General features: G+C 34.9%; 1 protein-coding gene across 1 annotated transcript; it reads left to right on the top strand.

The window, feature by feature from the left end:
• Positions 1 to 9,738: 9,738 nt before the first annotated feature.
• Positions 9,739 to 17,651, top strand: KLHL28 (kelch like family member 28; the record flags this gene model as incomplete). Its single annotated transcript, XM_079699400.1, has 4 exons — positions 9,739 to 10,637; positions 12,889 to 13,332; positions 15,566 to 15,774; positions 17,141 to 17,651. The coding sequence occupies 4 exons, from the start codon at positions 9,739 to 9,741 to the stop codon at positions 17,302 to 17,304; spliced, it is 1,716 nt and encodes a 571-aa protein (XP_079555526.1). The 3' UTR covers positions 17,305 to 17,651.
• Positions 17,652 to 25,352: the final 7,701 nt, after the last annotated feature.

Here is a 25,352-nt window from a genome sequence, read left to right as displayed (position 1 = left end):
AAAAAAATAAGTGGGTATGTATATTTGTAACCTCCCCTTTCTTAGATAAATAGTGACATACTATACACACATTTCTCTTCCTTGCTTGGATCAGGGAGATCCTGCAGAGTAGTATATGCAGAGATTCCTCATTTCTATTCACAGCTGCATAGTACTCCATTGTGTGGATGTGCCATAGGTTTTTTTCAGCCATTCTTTGGTTGGTGGGCATTAGAGTTGTTGTAAAATCCTTGGTCAGTTGCCTCTTGGTCTCTCAAATATGAAAGTACAAAAGCATAAGGTATTATTCTTTTGCTTATACAAATAGACCTACAATTATTACCTTATGCATTTGCCTTTATATATTTTTTGCTAGTGTATTTTTTGGATAAATTCTTAGAAGTAGGATTGTTGGATCAAAGGGTAAATGCAAATGTAATTTTGCTAAACTTACCAAATTTATCTCCAGAGGTCTGTATCATTCAGCATTCCCACAAGGATGTATGAGTGTGCCTCTTTCTTACAGCCTCACCAAGAGTATATTGTCAGGAATTGTTAACTCCATATAGTTTTAATTCATTTGATTATAACTGAAGTTGAGTGATTTTTCATATACTTAAGAACCATTTGTATTTTTTAACCATCTGTTCATTTCTTCAGTCTAATTTTTCTATAGGGCTAGAGTATTTTAGGAATGTTTTATTTATTGCTGATACATCTTTTATATATATTGTAAATTTTTCCTCAATCTCATTTATATTTTGTTCTTTGCTTATGATTTTTTTAGCTATTCAAAGTTTTTTAATGTAATTAATTTGATCTACTTTTTCACTTATTGCCCCTGGGTTTTGTACCATAGTTAGGAAACTGTTCTCTAATCTCAAGTTATAGAGGAATTCACTCCATTTTATTCTAATACTTGTATGATTCCATTTTTTACATTTATACTTTTGATCCATAAGGAATTTATCCTGGCATAGATATGTGGAAGGGATCTGATTTTATCTATTTTCCTGAGGCTCAGTTATCCCAACATGTTTATTTAAAAGTCCCTCTTTTCCTCACTGATTTTGAGATGCTGCCTTTATCATAAACTAAATTTGCATATATTAAATTATCTATTTCTGTATTTTCTATTTTTCACCATTGACTTGTTTCTCCAAACCAAACATTCTATTTAATCCACAACAAATTTTACAGATGACGTTCAAGTTTAGAATAAGTAATTTGCCCAAAGTCTACAGCTATTAAGTAGTCAAATGTTGACTTGAACCCACTAATCTCTCTGGCCCTGAAATTCACACTTTTCCTCACTGTTCTTTCCTGTTTTCTATGGTACTTGTTCTTCATTCTGCACAAGGTTGTTATTGAGATAAATGAAACTGCCAGTGTAAAACTGACAAAGGTTAGGTTTTGAAGATTAGGAATTATTGCTTCTGTGAGTTATTTTTAGCCATTTATGGGTAAATAACTAAGAACCAAGTGTAGTCACAGTTGTAATTCATAATTTTGAAGGAGTAACAGTTATAATTTGCTATAATTTTTAAGCAGTTACACTTGTGCTGGAAATATTCTAACCGATTCTCAAACATTAGCATGCATAAAAATACTAATGCATTCTTAAAACACAGATTGCTGCCCCTTCCTTAGTTTCTGATTCCTTAGATGTGTGGTTGAGCTCAAGAATTTGCATTTCTAGCAGGTCCTAGGTGATGCTGATGCTGTTGGTGCAAGGATCATATTTGGAGAACCATTGTTTTAAAGCTCTCTCTTTTTAAAGTTCTGTTAATTTCTCTTAAGTCAGATTTCTTGAGAGAGAAAAGGAGTCAAATTTAAAATGTTAAGAATGATGTTATGGCAAACCTCCAATGTAATTCATTTTAAGTTCCCTATATTTACCTTACCCTTTTAAAGTTCTTAGTTCAAATTGTTTTGGTTATGTGTTAAGAGTATAATCTCTTAAACTTTATTCTCAAGACTTCTTAAAGGGATTAAACGTCATGTCATTTGAATCCAGTACAATGATAGAAATATGTATGGGTTTTCTTTTATGAAGTCATCTTTACCAGTATCCTTCTTGAGTGGTTTTTAAACCTTTGATCATTTTTATTATTTTGGGGGGTAATAGGAAAGTGAGATAAAGGAAAAATACTACAGAGGGTATAAGTATAGGGGAATAGCTTCATCCTGGCATTCTGGTGACCTTGCATGTGTCCACATAGGCAAAAGCTTGGACTGTGGGACTGAAGCTTATCTGAGTCTTGGAACACCTTGCGATTATCCTGGAACGTGAGAGGATGCATGGTCTTTAAGGAGCTGCTGCAAGGCCATCTCTGACCTACCTCTCTGTCACCCCTGGGAGTCTGCCGTGAGACAGTTTCTCTTTACCTCCCTGGTGTGATGAAGTATGGGACTTTCGTGTCCCGCTGGCCCGCAGAATAGAGCTCCAGAATATTAAACTGCTGCTGCTGTAGTTTGGGTTCTTTACAACTTGTATTGCTGCCATCCAGCCCCTTTTGTTTCTGTGTTGTCCTTTTTAGAATGTGGGACAAGGATCCAGGGAGTTTAGTCTTCTTTCACTGTCTGTAAGTAATAAACTGTCTAAATTTAAAAGTGGCTCACTGTATCTTTTTTGGTCAAATTAGTCAGGTTTTGGCCTTGCCCTATTTGTATTTATTCATTTGACAGTAAGTAAGCTTTGTTCCGTTTTTGGTGAGTGTGGAAGGGAGTCACATGGGTTTAGCTGGCAAAAACCGAGTCTTCTTAAAGAAGATAATGATAATAATAAATAGCACCTAATGATTATTGAGTGCTATGTGTACTATTTTGTCTGTACTTTACAGATGAGAAAACTGAGCCTTTAAGATCACTTTCCCAAGGTCACATAGCTATTAAATAGTACAAACAATATTGTAACCCTAGGAACCTGATTCCAGAGCCCAGTCTCTTAAAATTATACCATCCTGCATATCTGGATATGTGTCATATATACACACAAACATATGTTCTTTTATGTGTTGCATGTGTACATATATATGTGTGTGTATGTATATTTACAAATCGATATTGTAGTATGCTTTTATATCGTGTTGATGGTAATTTACCAGTCTTGAATTGGATATACAAAAATTAGTATAAAGACCTATTACTGTACGATTTCTATTTATACTAAAAATGAATCTAACCAATAACTCATTAACCTGATTTGAGAATCAACAATTCTTCAATACTTTGTGTGGTCCAAGATGTCCACTGACATCTTGTACAAAGATGGTACTTGGTACAAAGTAGGTTTCTTACCCAGTAGTAAGAGATGGTACAACATAGAAAGCAGAATACCTCTTAAGCAAACAACATAAAAAAATCACTAGTAATAAGATAACTTATTAATAAATAAGATATTTATCATGACCTTACTAAGTGATAGGCACTATTCTAAGCACTTTATATGCATAAATGCATTTAATCCTCAAAACAATCCTATTTTATTGTATTATTACTGAGTAACTTTCACCCTTTGGCTTTGCACATAACTCTCAGATTTCCTTTTTTTTCTTTGGACTCAACACCCATAAGATGTCTTGAATTTCTTCTCTTCATCAGGTCTTTTACTTTGTTTAGATCCCTTTTAAAGGATGGTACTCCAAATCTGTATTCCAGATGTGGTCTGACATTTGCAGAGCCAAATGGAATGTCTCCTCTCTAATTCTGTATATTATCGTTCTATTAATGCACCTTAAACCTCCATAAGATTAGTGTGCTAAAGTATTGCTAAAATTAAAATCCCTGAACCCTTTAAACGTATCCTACAGATGAGTCTTTCCTCTCTTTTTCTGTACCTGTATAGTTGTTTTGAAATCCACTATAGAATCTTAACATTTATCCCTCTTAAATTTCTTCTTATTAGATGTCAGGTCTTTTTGGATCCATGTTTTGTTAGCTGATGTATTTGCTGTCCTCTGCAGCTTCATATCATCTGCAAAGCTGAAGAGCCCGCCTGCAGTATCTGCATCTCGGCCTTATGGTATACCATCGGAAACCTCCCTCCAGGTGGACCTCAGTTCATTAAGTAGTATATACTTCGGTGTGGTTGTCCAACCACTTGCTAATTTGGTTAACTGAACTAGCTTAATATTTTTTGGTTTTGTTCTCAAAACCATAAAAGCATTATAAAATTCTTTACAAGTATCTAGTTAAACATTGTATATTTTTCTGATCTGCAAGTCTAAATACATCAGAAAAAAAAAAGGTTAATCTGTGACACGTCTTCTTGTTAACTCATGCATCCTAGTCTTAGAGGTCACTACATCCTCTTCTAAGTTTCACATATCAAACCTTTGATCGTTTGTTTTAAAGTGTTATCTGAAATTCACATTAACCTTACCAGAATGTTAGTAGAAATTACACTCTTATTTTTGAAAATAGTCTCCTGTCTTGTGGCACTGGCAGTGATTCAGGGATCTCATTCACAGGTTCTTTTAAATATCTTGGAACATAATTGTTTGGTCTGGGAGAGATGTGAACTTATAAGGTAGCTAGGTCTCCTTTTTTTTTAATTTACTTTTTTAAAAGACTATTTTTTTAGAGCAGTTTTAGGTTCACAGCAAAATTAAGAGGAAGGTACACAGGTTTCCCATTTACACCCTTCCCCAACACATGTGTACCTTCCCCCATTATCAACGTCCACCACCACGGTGGTGCATTTGTTACAATTGATGAACTTATATTGGCACGTCATTATCACCCAAAGTCCATAATTTACTATAAGGTTCGCTTTTGGTGTTCTATATTCTGTGGGTTAGGACAAATATATAATGATACATATCTACCATTATAGTATCATATAGAGTAATTTCACTGCCCTAAAGATCCTGAGTGCTTTGCCTATTCATCCTCCGTCCCCCTTAGCTCCTAGCAACCATTGATATTCTTACCGTCTCCATAGTTTTGCCTTCTCCAGAATGTCATATAATTGGAATCTTGCAGTATGTAGCCTTTTCAGATTGGCTTCTTTTACTTGGTAAGACATTTTCTCCATGTCTTTTCATACCTTGACAGCTCATTTCTTTTAGCACTGAATAATATTTCATGGCCTTGTTGTACCATAGTTTATCCATTTACCTACTGAAGGACATGTTGGTTGCTTCCAAGTGTTGGCACTTCAGAATAAAGCTGCAATAAACATCCATGTGCAGGTTTTTGTGTGGACATAAGTTTTCAATTCATTTGGGTAAATACCAAGGAAGGCGATTGCAGGATTGTATGGTAAGAGTATGTTTAGTTTTATAAGAAGCTAACAAAGTGTCTTCCAAAGTGGCTGTACAATTTTGCATTCACACGGCCATGAATGAAAGTTCCTTTTGCCCTACATTCTGTCCAGCATTTAGTGTTCTCAGTATTCTGGATTTTGACCATTCTAATAGGTGTGTGGTACTATGTCGTTGTTTTAATATGCAGTTCCCTCATGACACATGATCTTGAACATCTTTTCATCTGCTTACTTACCATCTGTATCTTCTCTGGTGAGGTATCTGTTAAGGTCTTTAATCCATTTTTTAATCAGATTGTTACTTGTTTAATTTTAAAAGTTCTTTGTTTATTTTGAATAACAGTTCTTTATCAGTTGTGTTTTTTTGCAGATATTTTCTCCCAGTGTGTGGCTTGTCTTCTCATTCTCTTGACATTGTTCTTCCCAAAGTAGAAGTTTTTGTGTGTTTTTTTTGTTTTGTTTTGTTTTGTTTTATAGAGACATCCAACTTATCATTCTTTCTTGTGTGGATTGTGCCTTTGGTGTCTTATCTAAAAAAAAACATTGCCATAACCGAGGTCATCTAGAATTTACTCCTGTGTTATCTTCTAAGTGTTTTATGGTTTTGCATTTTACATTTAGGTCTGTGATCCATTTTGAGTTAATTTTTGTGAAGGATATAAGTAAGGTCTGTGTCTAGATTCATTTTTTACTTTACATTCCAGCACCATTTATTGAAAAGACTATCTTTTCTCCATTGTATTACCTTTCCTGCTTTTTAAAGATCAGTTGACTGTATTTATGCGGGTCTGTTCCTAGACTCTCTATTCTGTTCCATTGGTCTATTTGTCTGTGCTTTCACCAGTGCCGCACTGTCTTGGTTACTACAGCTTTATAATAATGCTTGAATTTGGGTAGTGTCAGATGTTCAACTTTATTCTTCTTTTTCCATATTGAGTTGGCTATTCTGGGTCTTTTGCCTCCCCATAAAAACTTTAGAATCAGTTTGCAACATCCACAAAATAACTTACTGGAATTTTGATTGGGATTGCATTGAATCTGTAGTGCAAGTCAGGAAGAACTGACATCTTGATAATGTTGAGTCATCTTATCCATGAACATGGAATATCTCTCCATTTATTTAGCTAGTTCTTTGATTTCTTTTATTAGAATTTTATAGTTTTCCTCATATAGATCTCGTACCTAATTTTGTTAGATTTATATCTAAGTATTTCAATTTTTAGGTGTTAATGTAAATGGTTATATGTTTTAAATTTCAAATGCCACTTGTTCATTGCTGGTTTATAGAAAATTGATTGACTTTTGTATATTAACCTTGTATCTTGCAAACTTTCTATAATTGCCTATTAGTTCCACTGTCTTGGTTTTTTTTTTTTTTTTTTTTTTTTTTGTTCCGGATTTTCTACATAGACAGTCATGTCATCTGCCAACAAAGACAGTTTTGTTTCTTCCTTTCCAATCAGTGTGCCTTGTATTTCCCTTTCTCATCTCATTGTATTAGCTAGGTGTCATTCTTCATTTCCTTCTCTTATTTTCTATATCATTCATGTTTCCTGTTTGTTGTTCACTTTTCATCCTGAATAACGTCTTCTTGTTGAATCAGACAAATGAGAGTTGAGACAGGTATGTTTCACAAAACAGCACTTATAATTAAATTAATTGCATGTAAAGGAATTGAGTACTTAAATGTTTATAGACTTTCAGATGAAGTTAATTTTGAACCAGCCTTTTGAAAATTTGAATTGGATGAAAAGAACATGGGAGAGGAGAAAGTTTATAGGCAAAATCTGGCAAATGTAAGAAAATATTTATATAGAGCTGTGGTAATTACTTGAGCTTTATTGGAATGAAAGGTCATTATGGAAAGAATGGGAAATAGTGAAAGTGGGGATCATGAGAAGAGAATGAGACTTAAGTGCTGTATTCATAGCACTTCAAGTTGTGTGGAACTTTAAACTTTACAGAACAATTTTCATGTAACCTTCTGAGATAGGTGGGAGGTATTCTTATTTTAGGGATGAAAAAATTAATACTTAGATTAAGAAATGTACCAATTTCATATAATAGTATATGACCCAGTTAGAACTAAAACTCATTATATTTCCAAGGTCCCTGTTCTTCGCTGATACTGTTACATTTCTGTTGCCTCACCATAGTACCCTGTACTCATAACTCTTACAGTTTGTTATATGTTCCTGTGCATTATCTAATTTGATCCTCAAAAACCTTGTGAGATATATATAGTTCAGGTATTATTATGATCTCACTTTACAGATAAGGAAAATGAAGATAAGGTAAAGTTAATGATGTAAAGTAGCTAGGACTACTTTCTTTTTCTCTTTTTTTTTTTTTTTTTTTTTGCGGTATGCGGGCCTCTCACTGTTGTGGCCTCTCCCATTGCGGAGCACAGGCTCCGGACGCGCAGGCTCAACGGCCATGGCTCACGGGCCCAGCCGCTCCGCGGCATGTGGGATCTTCCCGGACCGGAGCACGAACCCGTGTCCCCTGCATCGGCAGGCGGACTCTCAACCACTGCGCCACCAGGGAAGCCCTAGGACTACTTTCTTAATCCTGTCACTTATTTGCTATATCTACTTGCTTTCCTGTTGTTCATTTTTCTCTTTCCAGTCTAGATGTTAACTTTTTCCATTAAACTGAGGCTAAAAGAAGTTAAACAAGTTTAAGAGGTCAACACTATAGTAAGTAAAAAGAACAGACCCAGATCTAAACATGTGCCTTCTGGTTGCTGTTTTCTTACCAATATTCTGTTCTGGAATAAAGTACCTACTGGAAGAACAACAAGTTTCTTGAGACTTGTCTGTACCCTGATTGAGAATTATTCTGTTAGATGTGTGCAAGATTAGTTGGAGAGATCAGAAGTGGAGGCTGGTGATATCAGCTATAATGTGGTCATGTTAACAAAATTTGTTAATGGACATAAAATTCAAATGAAACAAGTGTGAAATGATGGTGTTCTTGATGAATATAAAAGTTTTAATATTTGTATATTTGCACTTAAAAATTCACAGGAATGAAGTGCTATCCTCTCCCAGTCCTACCAACATTTATATTATTTAATAATGTTCAGAATTTTTAAGTTTATTTGATAATACTTTTAAAATAGGAACCAAATTTTCTGCTTTTTTAAATTATCCCCATTACTTGTGTTTGAGGTATGAATGAGACAGGAAAGAAACAGTTCATAATGTGTAGATGTCTTACATTCCTTTCATCTATTCTAAGCAACTGCTATGAGCCATTCTGAAGTATCCATGTGTTGATTTCTTATGGCTGCTATAACAAATTACCACAAACTCAGTTGCTTAAAATAACAGAACTTTATTCTCTCACAGTTATGGAGGCCAAAAGTCTGAAATTATTATCACTGGGCAGAAATTAAGGTGTTGGCAGGGCTCTGTGCCCTCTGGAGGTTCTAGGGAAGACTGTGTTCCTTGCCTCTTCCAGCTTCTAGTGGCTGCCAATGTTAATTGGTTTGTGGCTACATCAGTCCAATCTCTGCCTCTGTGGTCAGATTACCTTCTCTTCTGTCTGTGTCAAATCTCCTTCTGCCTTCTTATAAGGTACATGTGATTGCACTTAGGGCCCAACTAGATAAGCCAGGATAATCTCCCCATTTCAAAGTCCTTAATCATATCTGCACAGTCTTTTTTTTTTGCCATAAAAGTACCATTCAAAGTTTCCAGGGATTAGGATGCGGATGTCTTTTGGGGGAGCAATTATTCAACCTACCCCAGTCCTTATTGCCTCTCACTTTTTCTTCTTCTTTTCTTTCTAGTCTCTTTTCTTCTCTTCTGTCTTTTTTTTTTTTTTTTTTTTTGCGGTAGGCGGGCCTCTCACTGTTGTGGCCTCTCCCCTTGCGGAGCACAGGCTCCGGAGCACAGGCTCAGTGGCCATGGCTCACGGGCCCAGCCGCTCCGCGGCATGTGGGATCTTCCCAGACCGGGGCACGAACCCGTGTCCCCTGCATCGGCAGGCGGACTCTCAACCACTGCGCCACCAGGGAAGCCCTTCTCTTCTGTTTTTAATCTTGTTCATCTTCTAGAAGCACGGAGTGTGCTTAATATCTATAATAAAGGAGTTGAATGATTGTTAACTTCCCTTCTAACTCTAAAAGCCTCTGTCTAGTATTTAGTATTTAAAAAACAACAAACATGGGCTTCCCTGGTGGTGCAGTGGTTGGGGTCCACCTGCCGATGCAGGGGACACGGCTTCGTGCCCCGGTCCGGGAGGATCCCACATGCCGCGGAGCGGCTGGGCCCGTGAGCCATGCCTGCTGAGCCTGCGCGTCCGGAGCCTGTGCTCCTCAACGGGAGAGGCCACAACAGTGAGAGGCCCGCATACCGCAAAAAAAAAAAAAAAAAAAAAAATGGAGATAAACAACAAATCTCATTTATTTTGTGCTACCTGTAAAAGTAATCACTTGCAAGATTATTTTGAAATAACTATTCATGCTTTTTGTTTTTCTGTAGATGGACCACACATCCCCGACCTACATGCTTGCTAACTTAACCCACTTACATTCTGAACAACTTCTACAGGGCTTGAATCTTCTTCGTCAACATCACGAACTCTGTGACATCATTCTTCGAGTAGGTGATGTTAAAATCCATGCTCACAAAGTGGTACTTGCCAGCATCAGCCCATATTTCAAAGCTATGTTTACTGGAAACCTTTCTGAAAAAGAGAACAGTGAGGTTGAGTTTCAGTGCATTGATGAAACTGCTCTACAGGCCATTGTGGAATATGCCTATACAGGGACTGTTTTTATTTCACAGGACACAGTTGAATCTCTCCTTCCAGCAGCAAACCTACTCCAGATAAAACTTGTCCTGAAAGAATGTTGTGCATTTCTTGAAAGCCAACTTGATCCTGGTAATTGTATTGGAATTTCTCGTTTTGCAGAGACATATGGTTGTCATGACCTTTATTTGGCAGCCACTAAATACATATGCCAGAATTTTGAAGCAGTTTGCCAGACTGAAGAGTTTTTTGAGCTTACGCATGCTGATTTGGATGAAATTGTTTCCAATGACTGTTTGAATGTAGCTACTGAAGAGACTGTTTTTTATGCACTTGAGTCTTGGATCAAGTATGACGTCCAAGAACGCCAGAAATACTTAGCACAGCTACTTAACAGTGTACGATTACCATTGCTGAGTGTTAAGTTTCTCACTAGATTATATGAAGCAAATCATCTTATTCGTGATGATCGCACTTGTAAACATCTTTTGAATGAAGCTCTAAAGTACCACTTTATGCCTGAAAACAGACTCTCTCATCAGACAGTTTTGATGACACGACCTCGCTGTGCTCCCAAAGTACTTTGTGCAGTAGGAGGAAAATCTGGACTGTTTGCCTGTTTGGATAGGTAAATAGAAGGCTTTTAAAGGATTGATGCTAATAGATTTTATACTCTTAACATTTGCTAATTTACTATATTTTTTAAATAGTTTCATTTTCCTGTTTATTTGCTTCTTTTTGTTGTTTTCTTTTTAAATCACTTACCTGATTATTTTAATCACATTGTCATCCATTCTCTACAACACTCTCAATTTTAAACACCTCTTCTCCCTCCCAGTGCACAAATTTTATCCATCCTGGTTATTCATGAACTTTTCTTCCATTTTATGCCCTTTTTTCCTTTGTGAAATCATTTACATCTTTATATGAGTCAGACCAGGTCAGGGGATTTATTATTGCTAGCTATATCAAAAAATGCTAAAGAGGAGAGCTAGGAATTTGTGATGAGAGCAGACTGGGACAAGAATATGTTTGAATGAATACAGTTAATCAGAGTAACCACCAAGAAAATAAAAAACAGGATATTGATATAAATCATGGACTTTACATGCAATTTATTTTCTTAAGCGTAAATATTTTTTTAACAACAGTAGTAAAAAGTGCTTTCTTTTCTGATAACTTAGAGTAGGAGTTGTCAGACTTTTTCTATAAAGAGCCAAATAGTAAATATTTTAAATTTTGTCATCGTCATATGGTCTCAGTTGTAACTACCCAAGTCTGCCATTGTAGTGCAAGAGCAGCCATAGATAATACATAAACAAATGAGCATGGCTGTGTTCCAGTAAAACCGTATTTACAAAAGTAGCTGGTGGGCTGAATGTGACCCGTGGCCATCATTGATTTAGAGCATTCTACAAGGAACTTTTTTTGTTTGTTTATTTGTTTAATTTTTATTTTATATTGGAGTATAGTTGATTAACAATGTTGTGTTATACAAATAACTTTTATACATTGAAAATATAGCTGGATGTTACCTTCCTTTTCCCTTAAATGGGATTGCTTTATGAAAACTTTTGTGTTTATTTCTTTAATATTCTAAATATTAGAATAAATATTAGAATATTTAACATTCTAAAATATTTCGAAACATTTGGTAGATTGCATTTCTTTCCTCCAATAGGAGGAAACTGTTGATGTTTTATCAATGTCAATTGATATGTCCTTTATCTTTTAAAAAGTCTCAGTGTACATTTTAATTGTGGTCTAAAATAGTATTGTTGAGATTGGGCTAACAATAGTTTTAAAGTTCCCTTGTGCCCCTCCTTGATGCCATCTCCTTCTCTCCCCTAGAAGTAACCAGTATTCTGAATTTTTAATGTATTATTCCCTTGCTTTTTGTTATAATTTTGCCACATATTATATGTGCCCCAGTATATAGTTAGGTTTTACACATTTTTATGTAAATGCAGTAGTACCATGTATATTCTTCAGAGATGTGTTTTATCATTGAGCAGTAAGTTTATGAAATTGAGATTGCATGAGGAAATAATTCATTTAGTTTCATTGGCGTATGGTATTATAGTAGATGGACATAATACAACATTTTCTTTCTACTATGAATATGAGGACTGAAAATTAATTGAAATGTTTCACATATACAGAAAAGTCCACAAATTCCAAGTGTACAGCTCAATGAATTATCACAAAGCAAACATTAAAAACCATTTCAAGAAAAGAACATGAACAACACCCAGAAACCACCTTTAAGGTCCCTCCCTGTCCTCCCCAAAGGTAACCACCACCCTCATTTCTAATCTAGAGATTAGAAGTGTTTTTGAACTTGATAGAAATGAGACTATACTGAATATATTCTTTTGAATTTGGCTTGTTTCCCTCAACATTATATGTGTAAGATTCATCACTGTTACATGTAATTGTAGTTTGTTCATTTTCATTGCTGTATAGTATTTTCTTATATGATATGCACAATTTACTTATCCATTTTATCGTTGATGAAAAATTTGGATTGTTTCCAGTTTTCAACTATTACAAATAATGCTACTGTGAACACTGTTGTATATACACATATGTGTGCATTTCTCTTGGGTGCATATCTAAGAATGGAATTGCTTTGTCGTGGGGTGGGTATACCACATCTTATTTATCCATTCTCCTTTTGATAGATGACTGTGTTGAGTGCTGTAAACCTTTCTCTATTTGTGTTCTTTTGCAAAACTGGCTGTAATAGGCATTCAGTAGAGTAGATACACAGGAATGAAATTGCTGTGTCAGAGCATACGTGTGTCTTCAGTTTTGCCAGATATTGTTTATGGGCCATTTTGATGTTTTAAATTTAATGTTTTCTGTTTATTCTTTAGTGTGGAGATGTACTTTCCTCAGAATGACTCTTGGATTGGTTTGGCACCCCTAAACATTCCTCGCTATGAATTTGGAATATGCGTTTTAGACCAAAAAGTGTATGTTATAGGTGGTATTGAAACTAACGTGCGTCCTGGCATCACTATCAGAAAACATGAAAATTCAGTCGAATGCTGGAATCCTGATACAAATACCTGGACTTCTCTTGAGAGAATGAATGAGAGCCGAAGTACCCTTGGAGTAGTGGTACTTGCAGGAGAACTTTATGCTTTAGGTGGTTATGATGGACAATCTTATTTACAATCTGTAGAGAAGTACATTCCCAAAGTAAGAAAGTGGCAACCTGTGGCACCAATGACTACAACAAGAAGTTGTTTTGCCGCAGCTGTGTTGGATGGAATGATATATGCCATTGGTGGGTATGGTCCTGCCCACATGAACAGGTATTTAACTTAATCAAGTTGTATATGCTTGTAGATTTTTAAAAGTATCATTAACAATGATTTCTGGATTTTAAACAATTTGTGTATATGAATGAACTTCCCTTTTTAATTTTTAAAGTAATATTGATAGACATTTGGGAAACTTAACCTGCTCCATAAGTATAATTGTAATTGTTTTACATGGAGATTTAATACAAAGCTAAAAATCAAATCCCTTTTATTAAATTTTACATTCATTCATTCAATATAAATGGACTAGATTTTAGAATTCAGAAATCTGAAAATAAGGTGAAGTTAGATAACTTTAGATTTTGGGGTGGTGTGTGTATGTATAAATGTGTGTGTCTATATGTCTGTGTATGGATGGATGATCTGTTACTACATTGTTTAATAGAATAAAAAAGTGGAAAATGTAATTTCTATATGCTTACACAATATTATAGCACATCATAAACTTTAAGCCTTATTTAACTATTCCGTTCTGGATTCTTATTCTGTAATCATACATGTATCATTATGTATCTGAGCTGTGCTGAAATTTAAATGTGAGATTTCTGTATTTTATAGTATTCTCTGAATAAAGGAGAAATATATATATGAGAAAAACAAAAGCATAAAGTGCTTATATGGAAAATTAATCATAATTCTGAACCTTTGTTGAAAGTCGATCTTCCAAAGATTTTATCTCTAATAGTATTTTATCTCTAATAGTGGTATGTGTTTTATTTATTGTGAGCATTTTAATAAAAGAGAGTATGTGGTGGTTTGTTAACAGGCTGAGAAAATAATGACACAACAGCATTTCATCTATAAGTTTTTATTTCTGTGTAGGCTAAATTTTTCTCCCTTTTTTTTTTTTTTTTTTTTTTTTTTTTTTTTTTTTTTTTTTTTTTTTTGCGGTACGCGGGCCTCTCACTGTTGTGGCCTCTCCCGTTGTGGAGCACAGGCTCCAGACGCGCAGGCTCAGCGGCCATGGCTCACGGGCCCAGCCGCTCCGCGGCACGTGGGATCCTCCCGGACCGGGGCACGAACCCGTGTCCCCTGCATCGGCAGGCGGACTCTCAACCACTGCGCCACCAGGGAAGCCCTTCTCCCTTTTTATTGCTCCTTTAGTTGAAGGACAAGTATTTGGGACCCAGACATGCATTTCTATTTTTTGAAAAGCTGCTAGCAGAAATTTCTAAGATAAAAGGTTAAGTACTTTAATTTTGAGATAATGCTCTTGAAGTTTAAGTTCTTGTTACAGTTTTTCACAGGATTTTTCTTGTCTAGTGATTTTGCTCTAACGGTTTTTATCCTGGTGTCCTTTCAGAAATAGTTGTAGTTTAGTCTTCTAGTCTAGTCTAGTCTATCCCTATTCTGAACTTACTCTCAAATGCTTTAGGCTTTCTTGAGAAGTTAGGTTAGGACCAGAACAAGCTCAACCAACTTGCCTTTGCAACCATTCAGGGAAAGTGTAGGCTTAAAGGCCTTCTGGGATTTTCCAGGAAAGCTTATTTGGAAATTCTGATTTGATTTGAATTTCCATAAAGCAACTTGGAAATGCCAAGAATTCTCTGGCATACAGACTTTATTTAAATCTGTGAATTCTCATAAATAACTCTGATTATTATAATCATTACAATAATCATTATTATGATTAGCCAGTTTGTGTTATGAAGTATGTAGTGTTTGCTTTACAGTTAGTCACCATGAATTCACCTACAAGAAAAACATTCCTCTTCTTTCCTTCTCTTCATCTTCCCTTTTCCTTAGCTGTGTGGAAAATCCTTAGTATCTTTAGGAACCGTCTATATTCAGTTTGTGATTTTCAGAGTCCTTTTACATGCATACTCATTGGACTTTATTCTTACATGAATCCTTGAGGTTATATTATGCCCATGTTTACAGGAAATGACTTATCCAGGAGACACAAATCCAAAGTGGTAGGTCTAGGTATGTAATATTAGTACTTGAACCCAGATTTTCTGACTTCAAATGCTCCATGCTTTTACTACACCTTGCTGCTTGTACAATATAATAGAGTAGGGTATGGCTATTATTGCACCAGTCTACAAGGTAAGCTTTTATCCCTGTGATTTTATCAGCAAAATCTGAACATTTGGGACAAACTACTCTTGTTTTATATCTGTCCGTTTGCACTTTTAAAACTCTGGTGGGTTTTAGTTGCTTTAGTAGGAAGAGTGACACAAAGGATATGTGAATTAATTCTTTCTTTTGTGAATATTTGCAGTGTGGAGCGTTACGATCCAAGTAAGGACTCCTGGGAGATGGTTGCATCTATGGCAGATAAAAGGATTCACTTTGGTGTGGGTGTCATGCTAGGCTTTATTTTTGTGGTGGGTGGACATAATGGTGTTTCACATTTGTCAAGCATTGAAAGATATGACCCTCATCAAAATCAGTGGACTGTGTGTAGACCAATGAAAGAACCCAGAACAGGTAATAATAACATACCAATTTCTAAACATATAGGACAATATTTTTTATAGTGATGTTCTTGAAATAGTAGTTTCTTGGGATATAACAGTAAGAGTATTATTACTTGTCCAGAAAAAACTTTTTTTGTGATGAACTTGACTGACAACTTGATTAGACAAAACTATATAGATTTTTTTACTGTGATTTTAATATGCCAAAGTGCATATTTTTATTTTTTAAACTTCTACAACACATCCTGAGAAATACTGATAATAGAAAGTATCTTATAGAAGCTCTTTGTGTCCAGGTAACAAATGTAATTGTTTTATGTGTTACACACACATGTGCACACACACCCAGGATCCTAGGGTTGTTCTGTTTTGTTTTGTTTTTTTCTTTCTTTTTTTTTTTTTTTTGCGGTACGCAGGCCTCTCACTGCTGTGGCCTCTCCCGTTGCGGAGCACAGGCTCCGGACGCGCAGGCCCAGCGGCCATGACCCACGGGCCCAGCCGCCCCGCGGCATGTGGGATCCTCCCGGACCGGGGCACGAACCCGCGTCCCCTGCATCGGCAGGCAGACCCTCAACCGCTGCGCCACCAGGGAAGCCCTGTTTTGTTTTTTATTGTTCATCAGCAGTCTGTATGTTACTTTCAAATGTTCTCTCCTCCTAAAGGGGTATAGTTATAGTTGATCTAGAAAGGGTTGGGTTTCAGGTTTCATAAAGAAAAACAAATAAACCTTTGAGGAAAAGAAGAAATTATCCTTAAACCCAAACTCAAATCACATTATTTTAAAAGGAACGTTTTAAGATACTGGTGGAAATGCTTTAGGAGTATTCCTTGCATTTATGATTAAAGCAACTCCTGAAAAGTAAACATACAAAGGAAATTGAAAGGCTTGTTTACTAGAATTAGTTTCTGTGGTACCATTGAGAAGGAAAATCTTAAAACAATGAAAATGTAAAATATTTGGGTAGCCTTGTTCTTTTTAGAACTATATATATATAAAGTGAAATTTTTTAAGCATAAATTATATAGTTTATTTAAAATTTTAACACATTTGAAAACAAAAATTAAAGATTTTTGAAAAATATAAATATAAATTGAGAAGAAAGCATATGGGAAGAAATATACTACATTCTTAATAATATTTAACTGTGGTAGAGAGAGGCAGAGTAGGATTGAGGAGGAGAGATGAAGGAAGACTTCAGCTCTTTTATACTAAGGGATTTTTTTCCAGTAAGCACATATTGCTATATTGCTTGTATAATTAATAATAGATTGTTGAAATTATTTTAAGAAAACATTTAAATACAAATTTACTTCAGTGCGAAGTCTGCTTCATGGTTAACATATTTTTTTCCCCTATTTTTACCCACCTTTCCTAGGAGTTGGTGCTGCAGTAATTGATAACTACCTTTATGTAGTGGGTGGTCACTCAGGGTCTTCCTATCTGAATACCGTGCAGAAATATGACCCCATCTCAGATACATGGCTGGATTCAGCTGGCATGATATACTGTCGCTGCAATTTTGGATTAACTGCACTTTGACAAGTGTGGACTTGTGGAAATAGCATAGTGATGAACCTTGTGCTGCATGAAAGGATGCCCAGTTTTCTGAAGCCCAAAAGCTACATTGCTTTCTTTTTAACTTGAAATGGCATGAAGACTCAAAGTTTTGTTGGGTACTTTGAACTGACAAGTAGCTTTGGTTGCTCTTGATTATACAGTGAATCGATAATCCAAGAAAAAAAAAAAAAGGAAAGATCTTGCCAATTGAATTGTGCACTTTTTTTCCCTAATACTGGGATAGAATAGTTTTATGTTCATAAGTGTACATGTGGAAAAAACCTTGCTGCTTTTTTAAAAAAAAAATTAGCTTTCTTCCCTCTCCTTGTTCTGCACCGTTTTTTACCAGGATGAGAGATACTTAGATGCTGGAGTATACTGAGTGACTAGACAGAGTGCTGATACTATCTGTTGGATATAAATTCATATGCTTCACATCTTAAACAAACAAAGGGCTGCTTTTTTTTTCTGGTACTTTTAAGGGTTGTAAATTACATGCCATACTGAGTCACCTGGATATTCTTACTGCTAAATGGCTTTAGGGCTGGGGATGTAATAAGTTTGCAAGATAAATGCATTTACTGTCATGATTTCGGGTCCTATTTTAAGCAATCAGATACTTACTGTGTATGCCTTTTTTATATGGGCAGGTTAATGCTGGATGAATTTAGTTACCCATCTATGGTATGCTAAGCATGGATAGAAAGAGTTAAGCATATCAGTTTCAATTTTTTTTTAGTAGTCCAGCAGGCTTCCCAGTGTTGATGTAAATATTTGACAAATGTTTAGTACCACCCTTAGTGCACATTGAGTTTTTCATATATGCTTACAATAATTTTAGTTTTTTTAAGACTTTTGTTTGCTTTTTCAAAGTATTCAGATATAAAAATGGTGCTAACTGTAGGATCTGTAACAAGGCTATACCAATGTTCTTTTGGATGTTAAATATGAGATATGCATGACATGTTTTGATAGTATTTTTCATTTTTACTGGTTTGGCTCATTTGTGCTTATTAAAAATGTTAGTGTTTATACTAATATTTACATCCAAAAAACATTCAAATGGCCTGTTATGCTTTTCATGATTCCTGAATAGTGATTTAAAGAAAGATACATTTTATCTTCTTTCTTCTTGTGCTAGATGTTATATGCCCTTCTTAAAAACAGAAATATATGCATTAAATATAAAGCACTAGGCAGTTAAGCATTATTTTGTACATTTCTTAGGTAACTGAATATTTTAAAGTTATTGAGGAAAACTGGAACTTGATGTTTACTTGAGTAATGGTTCTAAATTCAGTTCCACTTTGACTAAAGAAACGATCTTTTAAAGCAGAATTGTTTGCTTTACCCAAGTGACAGCTTATTTAAAAGAACTGGTTAATTCATTTTGTTTTGCATGTTTTAGTAAATGTCTCTTAATCTTGAATACATTACTTTGCATTTTATTAGGATGTTGGTACTTGTATTTTTGGTACTGTAGTCATTTTGTTTTCCTTCCCTTGATTTTTTTCTTTCTCTTTTCTTTTTTTTAACTTCCCACTATCTCTTTATAGTCTCTACAAAACTATATTTGTTTCCTAAGAAAAAGTTCTTATTGCATTCTTAAGTGCCATAATGTTCAGAACTATTGTTAAGAAGCCATTTGTAATTATAAAACATAGGTTCATTTCTTAGCATATATGTTATTTCTTGAAAACTATTTATAGCCAGGCAATTTTCAGTTTTCCTTGTTCTTCCATAAACTACCAGTTGTAGACTTAAATATATACTGCAAAACTGTGTGAACTCATCTTTAATCATATAAGTAGTTTCATGCTTTATGAATATTTGCACAGATTATAAAACCTTGCAAGTGATTTTTAGTCTCTTTCTAATTAAGAACTCAACAGGAGCTACTAATAAAATTGACAGGCTGAATATTTTCTATGTTGCTTGTTTGAATAACTTAATGATATATAGCAATAACTTTATAATTGATTTGAATAAATCTGTTGAATAGAAACAAGGTGCACTATTGTGATTGGCCTAGACTTTATTTAAAGTAAGCAATTTAGGGCTTCCCTGGTGGCGCAGTGGTTGAGAGTCCGCCTGCCGATGCAGGGGACACGGGTTCGTGCCCTGGTCTGGGAAGATCCCACATGCCGCGGAGCGGCTAGGCCCGTGAGCCATGGCCGCTGAGCCTGCGCGTCCGGAGCCCGTGCTCCGCAACGGGAGAGGCCACAACAGTGAGAGGCCCGCATACCACAAAAAAAAAAAAAAAAAGCAATTTAAAATAGATTCCATCACATACTTAATTTTAAATCCCCATCTCAATTTTCTTTCTGTTTATATCAATTAGAAAGAATTGTTATTCTTGATAACATTAACAATGTTAATCAATTATTAAATACATCCTATTACACTGTTTTTAAGCCCCTCTCCCCAGAAGATAAGGGAATTTGAAAGACTATAGAGATTTATTTTAATTGTAAACAGATCTATACTATACATTTTATTTTCACAATGTTTTCCTCACATATCATCCCCACTATCAAATTAGTATAAAATATATAATCGTTTGGTAAATTAGACCAAAGATATAAGTTGATCATTGTTTTGGAAGAATCTAAATTTCATCTCAGTGAAGACTAAATGTGAAACATTTTGGGCAGTAGTAAGAGCAATATACTAGAGAACAAATTATGAAACCCTGTGAAAGGAAGAGAAAAAAAAAACCCAAATTTAGAAATATTTATTTTAGGTTTGCTAAACCTACTTAATTGTGCATAAGAACCAGAGGTATTATGACCTGACAGCTGATAACTTTACAACAGAGCCTTCTCGTTCAGCTTGTGAGAAGTTTCATCATGAATACTTTGCTGACAAATTGTGAATTTAAAGCCACATTTCTAGTGTTAAAAAGGTTCGAAATGTTTGATTATAAATTCCCAGGGTTAAAGATTTTAGAAATAATTTTGTATACTCAGGCAAGGAGGAGAAAGCTATTTAAGATTGCCCAGAACTATTTTGGAAAAAAGTCATAGTGGGAAATAGAAATTAATTTAATCATTTAGAAGATAATTGCCTTCTATAATTATGTTATGAAGACTTAATCTGTTAGAAATGTTTGGCTATTTAATATTTGTTAAATATAGTAGTAGAACTCAAGTGATTTTTAATGTAACCCAAAGGATAGTTATATAAGTTCCATATATTATTGCTAATACTGTTTTAAACATGAATGAATATTACATTTAGGACGTAAAAGTAATAGGAGAATGGCCTTAGGTTTTGAAAAATTATTTTGATAACTTGACAAATATGGAGGGTCTACTATATGAGATACTGTGCTAGATGCTATGGGGGCTAGAAATATAAATAAGATATAGTCTTCACCCAAAGAGTAAAATATAGTAAGGGAGACCTATACCCAAATAACTATTATGGTAAAGTGTGAATCTAATTCCTTATTTCCGACATCATGAAAAGTGATTGGAGATCCAATTTATGTATAAACATTTGTGTCCTCTAGTGTCCAATTAGGTTTTATTGACATGAAAGAGAATTATTTAAAAGCTAATATTTATAGAACTCCAACTTTCCTAAAATTGGATAATATATTTTCTAGTAGAAAAACAGAATTATAGAAACTTAAAAAAAATGTTATGTTATCAAGGCTCTGGCTAACATTGAAGGAAATATATGTAAATATAATGCTGTTTGTTTTCAGTTTTGGTGTTTGATTTCTGGTATTGTCACCGAAGTGCTCATTTTCAGGAAAATCAGATTCTACAATAAATACACTGCTTAAAGTTCAATAAACTTGTGATAACCTCTATAACCTCTGTAGTTTGAAAGTTAATAACTTATAAAGATGTCACACGTCAAGTTAACATCCAGTTCTACTTCTTAACCTCTTTTTTTTTCCTTTGTAAGACAGCACTTTAGTTAGACATGATTTGATTAGATACAGTTATTCTGTGGCTGGATGTTTATTAGATTTTCACTTATAGTATATTGATTCAGTATTGATTCACATTTGAAGAATGAGGAATACAATAAGTTTTAAATATTACAGGTTTACAGGTTTTCTTACTGGTGTGAATATGGAGTCAAAAATCCAGTTTACATCTCTGCAGAGAGAAAAGTTGTTATCCATATCTTTTTATTTTATACATATTTAACTAGAGATAACTTATTGTTAATTTTGTCAGGTTATCATGTGTTAAGTCCCATTTAATTTAAAATCCTAAGCAAAAAGTTCCAAGTTTGCCTTAAAAACAAGTGATATTAAAGAACTGGATGATAATGCCTATATTTTTGCCTTATGAATTGTGCTGTATCATAAACCAGAGATGGTTTTGATTTTAACAGGATTTTGAAATTTTGTAGATGTAGAGTACTAATATCTGTACTCTCTTGCAAAGAATGTGATTTAGTTGTGGATTATGTTAATGTTAAGTGTTTTTGTATATGTATTTTACCTCTGAATATGTATCTTTTTAGCATCAGGGTTTTATTTTTGTTTACATAGTAAAGTGGCATTTAACTTGTTGAAGGTTGTATTCTTTTGTCTTTTATTTTTAAAGTTCTTTGTGTGTACTATTGTGGTAATGCTCTGTACTGAGTATGGTTAAATTTCATTTAATGTGAAATATTAAAAATAAATTTGAAAAACAAGACTTTGTGTGTGTCCATTGTTGTGAATTGACCCAAGCTAACTTTGTCATGCTTAACTTTTAGGTTCTTTTAGGTAGATAGTGGCCACAGAAGTTGAGTTGGATGTGGGATAGCCACTCCTTTACATCCTGATTACCAGGTTATAATGAAAACATGTCTTAGGCTAAATACTGCTGCATATTTAGACACTTATTAAAGAAACATTCATTAATAAAGCAGGCACAAAAGAGTTCAGTTGATAAGTTCATTGCAGGCCCAGCTTTTTATCTTTTTAGATTCTTGAACCAGCCTTATAAGAGGGGTTTACTTGAGGCAGACATGGCAACATTCTAGAGGTTTCTGTTATTTTTATGGCCAGGATCAGGTAACCAATAGGCCTCCTAAAGGAAGAGTTGTAAACCTAGGTACTATCTTTAAGGAAGTTGTGAACTACAGGCCTGAAAGGATTCTGATAACCTGTCCATACAAGGGTTGGAAATGTATTTGTAGACAGTCCACGTATCTTGAAACTTTAATTTCACCAGTAAGAGCAACTTTTTGGTATCATGTTAGGCTACAAGCCACTATTCCCCAATAAATATCCCTGACAATTAGTATACTAATCAGTATATTAATTAGTATTAATGTTAATTAGTATACTAATTACTAATACTAGCAAAACATTGGATACCGATCAAATTACAGAGAAGCGATGTATTTGTAGCTGCCTTGAGAATGGGTTTCCTGGTTAGCATGCCAGCTAACCATCCCTCAGCTGCATTCTTAATAAGGGCAACTCCTAAAGTTGAAGTAGAAACAACATATATGCTGAAGTATTTAAAGTATTATAGATGACATATGTTAATACATGTTTTGAGAGTATATATTAAAATATTGGATTTAGATTTCTTGACTGGATGCTTTTGAAGTTCTGCTTTTTAATTCTAAGACATGCACAGATAGCTCTTACATTACCCAGAAGATCTGTCAGCAGACAGTTATTAAGAGCTTAATATGTTTAAGACATGATGGAAGGTATAGAGGAGTAACAAGCCTTATCTTACAATCTGCTTGAGGAATGAAAAAGACACCTCGGTTGCTTTTGGGGTTTTTTTGTTTTGTTTTTTTCAGGGAGGGAGAATTGAAGAGATAATGCTACTCTAGCAGAGCTCTACTGGTGCCTCTCATGTTCTTTCTAAAATTACTAGATGCTTCTCTTGTTTGGGGCCAGTGCAGTAATGGAAGTAGAAGTTTCACTGAGTTTGGAAGACTGTGATGAGCAGATTGTAGGAATCAGCAATAGACTGATAATGGGATACAAAAAGCTGTTCCAGGAGTCCAAACTCTTAAGGCTAGGAGTAAAATTGAGTTCTGTGTCAAGGTAGTATTAAAACAGTACACATGGGTTTTGATATGTCTTCCAGGCTTTGTTTTTTTTTGGGGGGGGGTGTTGGGTCTTCGTTTCTGTGCGAGGGCTTTCTCTAGTTGCGGTGAGCAGGGGCCACTCTTCATCGCAGTGCGCGGGCCTCTCACTGTCATGGCATCTCTTGTTGCGGAGCACAGGCTCCAGACGCGCAGGCTCAGTAGTTGTGGCTCACGGGCCCAGCCGCTCCGTGGCATGTGGGATCTTCCCAGACCAGGGCTCAAACCCGTGTTCCCTGCATTGGCGGGCAGATTCTCAACCACTGCGCCACCAGGGAAGCTCCTTCTTTCCCCTCTTTTTAATAGAAATGGAATCTGCATGTACCCATCCCCCAGCTTCAACAAACACATTTTGTTAATCCTACTTTTCCTTATCTATTCACCCTTTTTTTTTTTTTGGCTGAAATATTTTAGAGAGAATCCCAAACATGCAATATAATATGACTGGTAAATAATTGAGGCTGCATCTCTAAGTGATAAGGACACTTAAAATTTTCATTCTGTAAGCTACACCAATATAATCACACTTAAAAATTGAATACTTTTGTATTATTTAGTATAGTCTATTCAAATTTCCCTTGTCTCAAAAATTTTTTTCTGTTAGTTGGTTGAGTCAGGATCTAAATAAGGTTTATACATTGCATTTGACTGTTACATCCCTAAGTCAATTTTAATCTCTACCAGTCACTGCCCTCCTCCCCCTTTTCATGCCATTTACTTGTTAGTAAATGTGATTGTTCGTCTAGTAGATTGTTCCACATTCTAGATCTGGCAGATTGCTTTTTGTGTGTTTTGTTTGACTTACTGTCCTATTCTGCAAATGTTCTATAAACTAACTGATGGCTGCAGAGTCTTCATTAGATTCAGGTTTGTTTGTTTGTTTTTTGCAAGCATAGTTGATGCTGCATATACCTCCTATTGTATTGCATCTGAGGTATATTATGTCTGGTTATCCCACTTTTAGTGATGCTAACATTAATCATAGTTTTGGTTCAGTTGTCAACCTGATGGCTTCATTATCAAGTTCCCCATCAAACTCTCACCAGATGGTTTTAGCAGCTATTAGTGACTACTGCTGGATCCATTATCATATTGAGTTGTAAAGCAGTAGTTTTCTAACTCTGCCATTCCTTCTGCATTTATTAGCTGGAATTCTATAAAGGAAAGCATTTCTTCATCACTTATTTGGGTACCTTGAGATAAGGTCTATTAAGGAAAGGCTGGGGAAATTGTGCGATTCATTCCTTTCTCAAACTTTAATGAATTAGTGCCCTAAAAAACTCCAAAGGTGATCAAGTATCATGAACTCATGATTTTTTAAAATATATTTGTTTGAATATATGTGTTTAAATCAACACATCTTAAGCCTGTGTATAAGATTAAGTTTCATTGAAAGCCTCCTTGCTTTTAAAGAATTATTTTCACATAAGTTAAAATAAAGACAAACTTACAGAGATGTTGTAAGAGTAATACAAAAAATTACTATATACCCTTTTCAAGGTACACCAGTTTTTGACATTTGGCCACACTTGTTTTATCATCCTTTCATCTTTTTCAAGCCATCTGAAAGTAGGTTGCACACATTGTCTTTTTATCCCTAAATACTTCAGCACATATGTCCTAAGCATAAGGATATTCATTCTCTTATTAACCACAGTTCAGGTATCAAATTCAAGCATTGTTGTGTTTTGGCTTTTCCTTTTCATTTTCTTCCTCAGATCTAGAATCTCTAAATGGTATTTAGAGGTCCCAGTGTTTTGGTTGTGTTTTCTGCTACTGCGTTATCCTTGCTTCTGGCTATTCAATAGGCAGAGTCAGGAAATACCTCCTTTAAAATTTTACTGTATTTTACTTAAATTCTTGGATTTTAATGTTTTTTACTTAGCTTGAAAATCTTGGTTTCTATCAACATTAACATAATTTAATTACCTATTTGATTTGTTTTACAACATATTTATAATGTTTTC

The sequence above is a fragment of the Hyperoodon ampullatus genome (genome assembly GCF_949752795.1).
Source record: "Hyperoodon ampullatus genome assembly, chromosome: 3".
NCBI lineage: Eukaryota > Metazoa > Chordata > Mammalia > Artiodactyla > Ziphiidae > Hyperoodon > Hyperoodon ampullatus.
The sequence above is the reverse complement of the archived record's forward strand: the minus strand, read 5'-3'. Positions and strand labels throughout refer to the sequence as shown.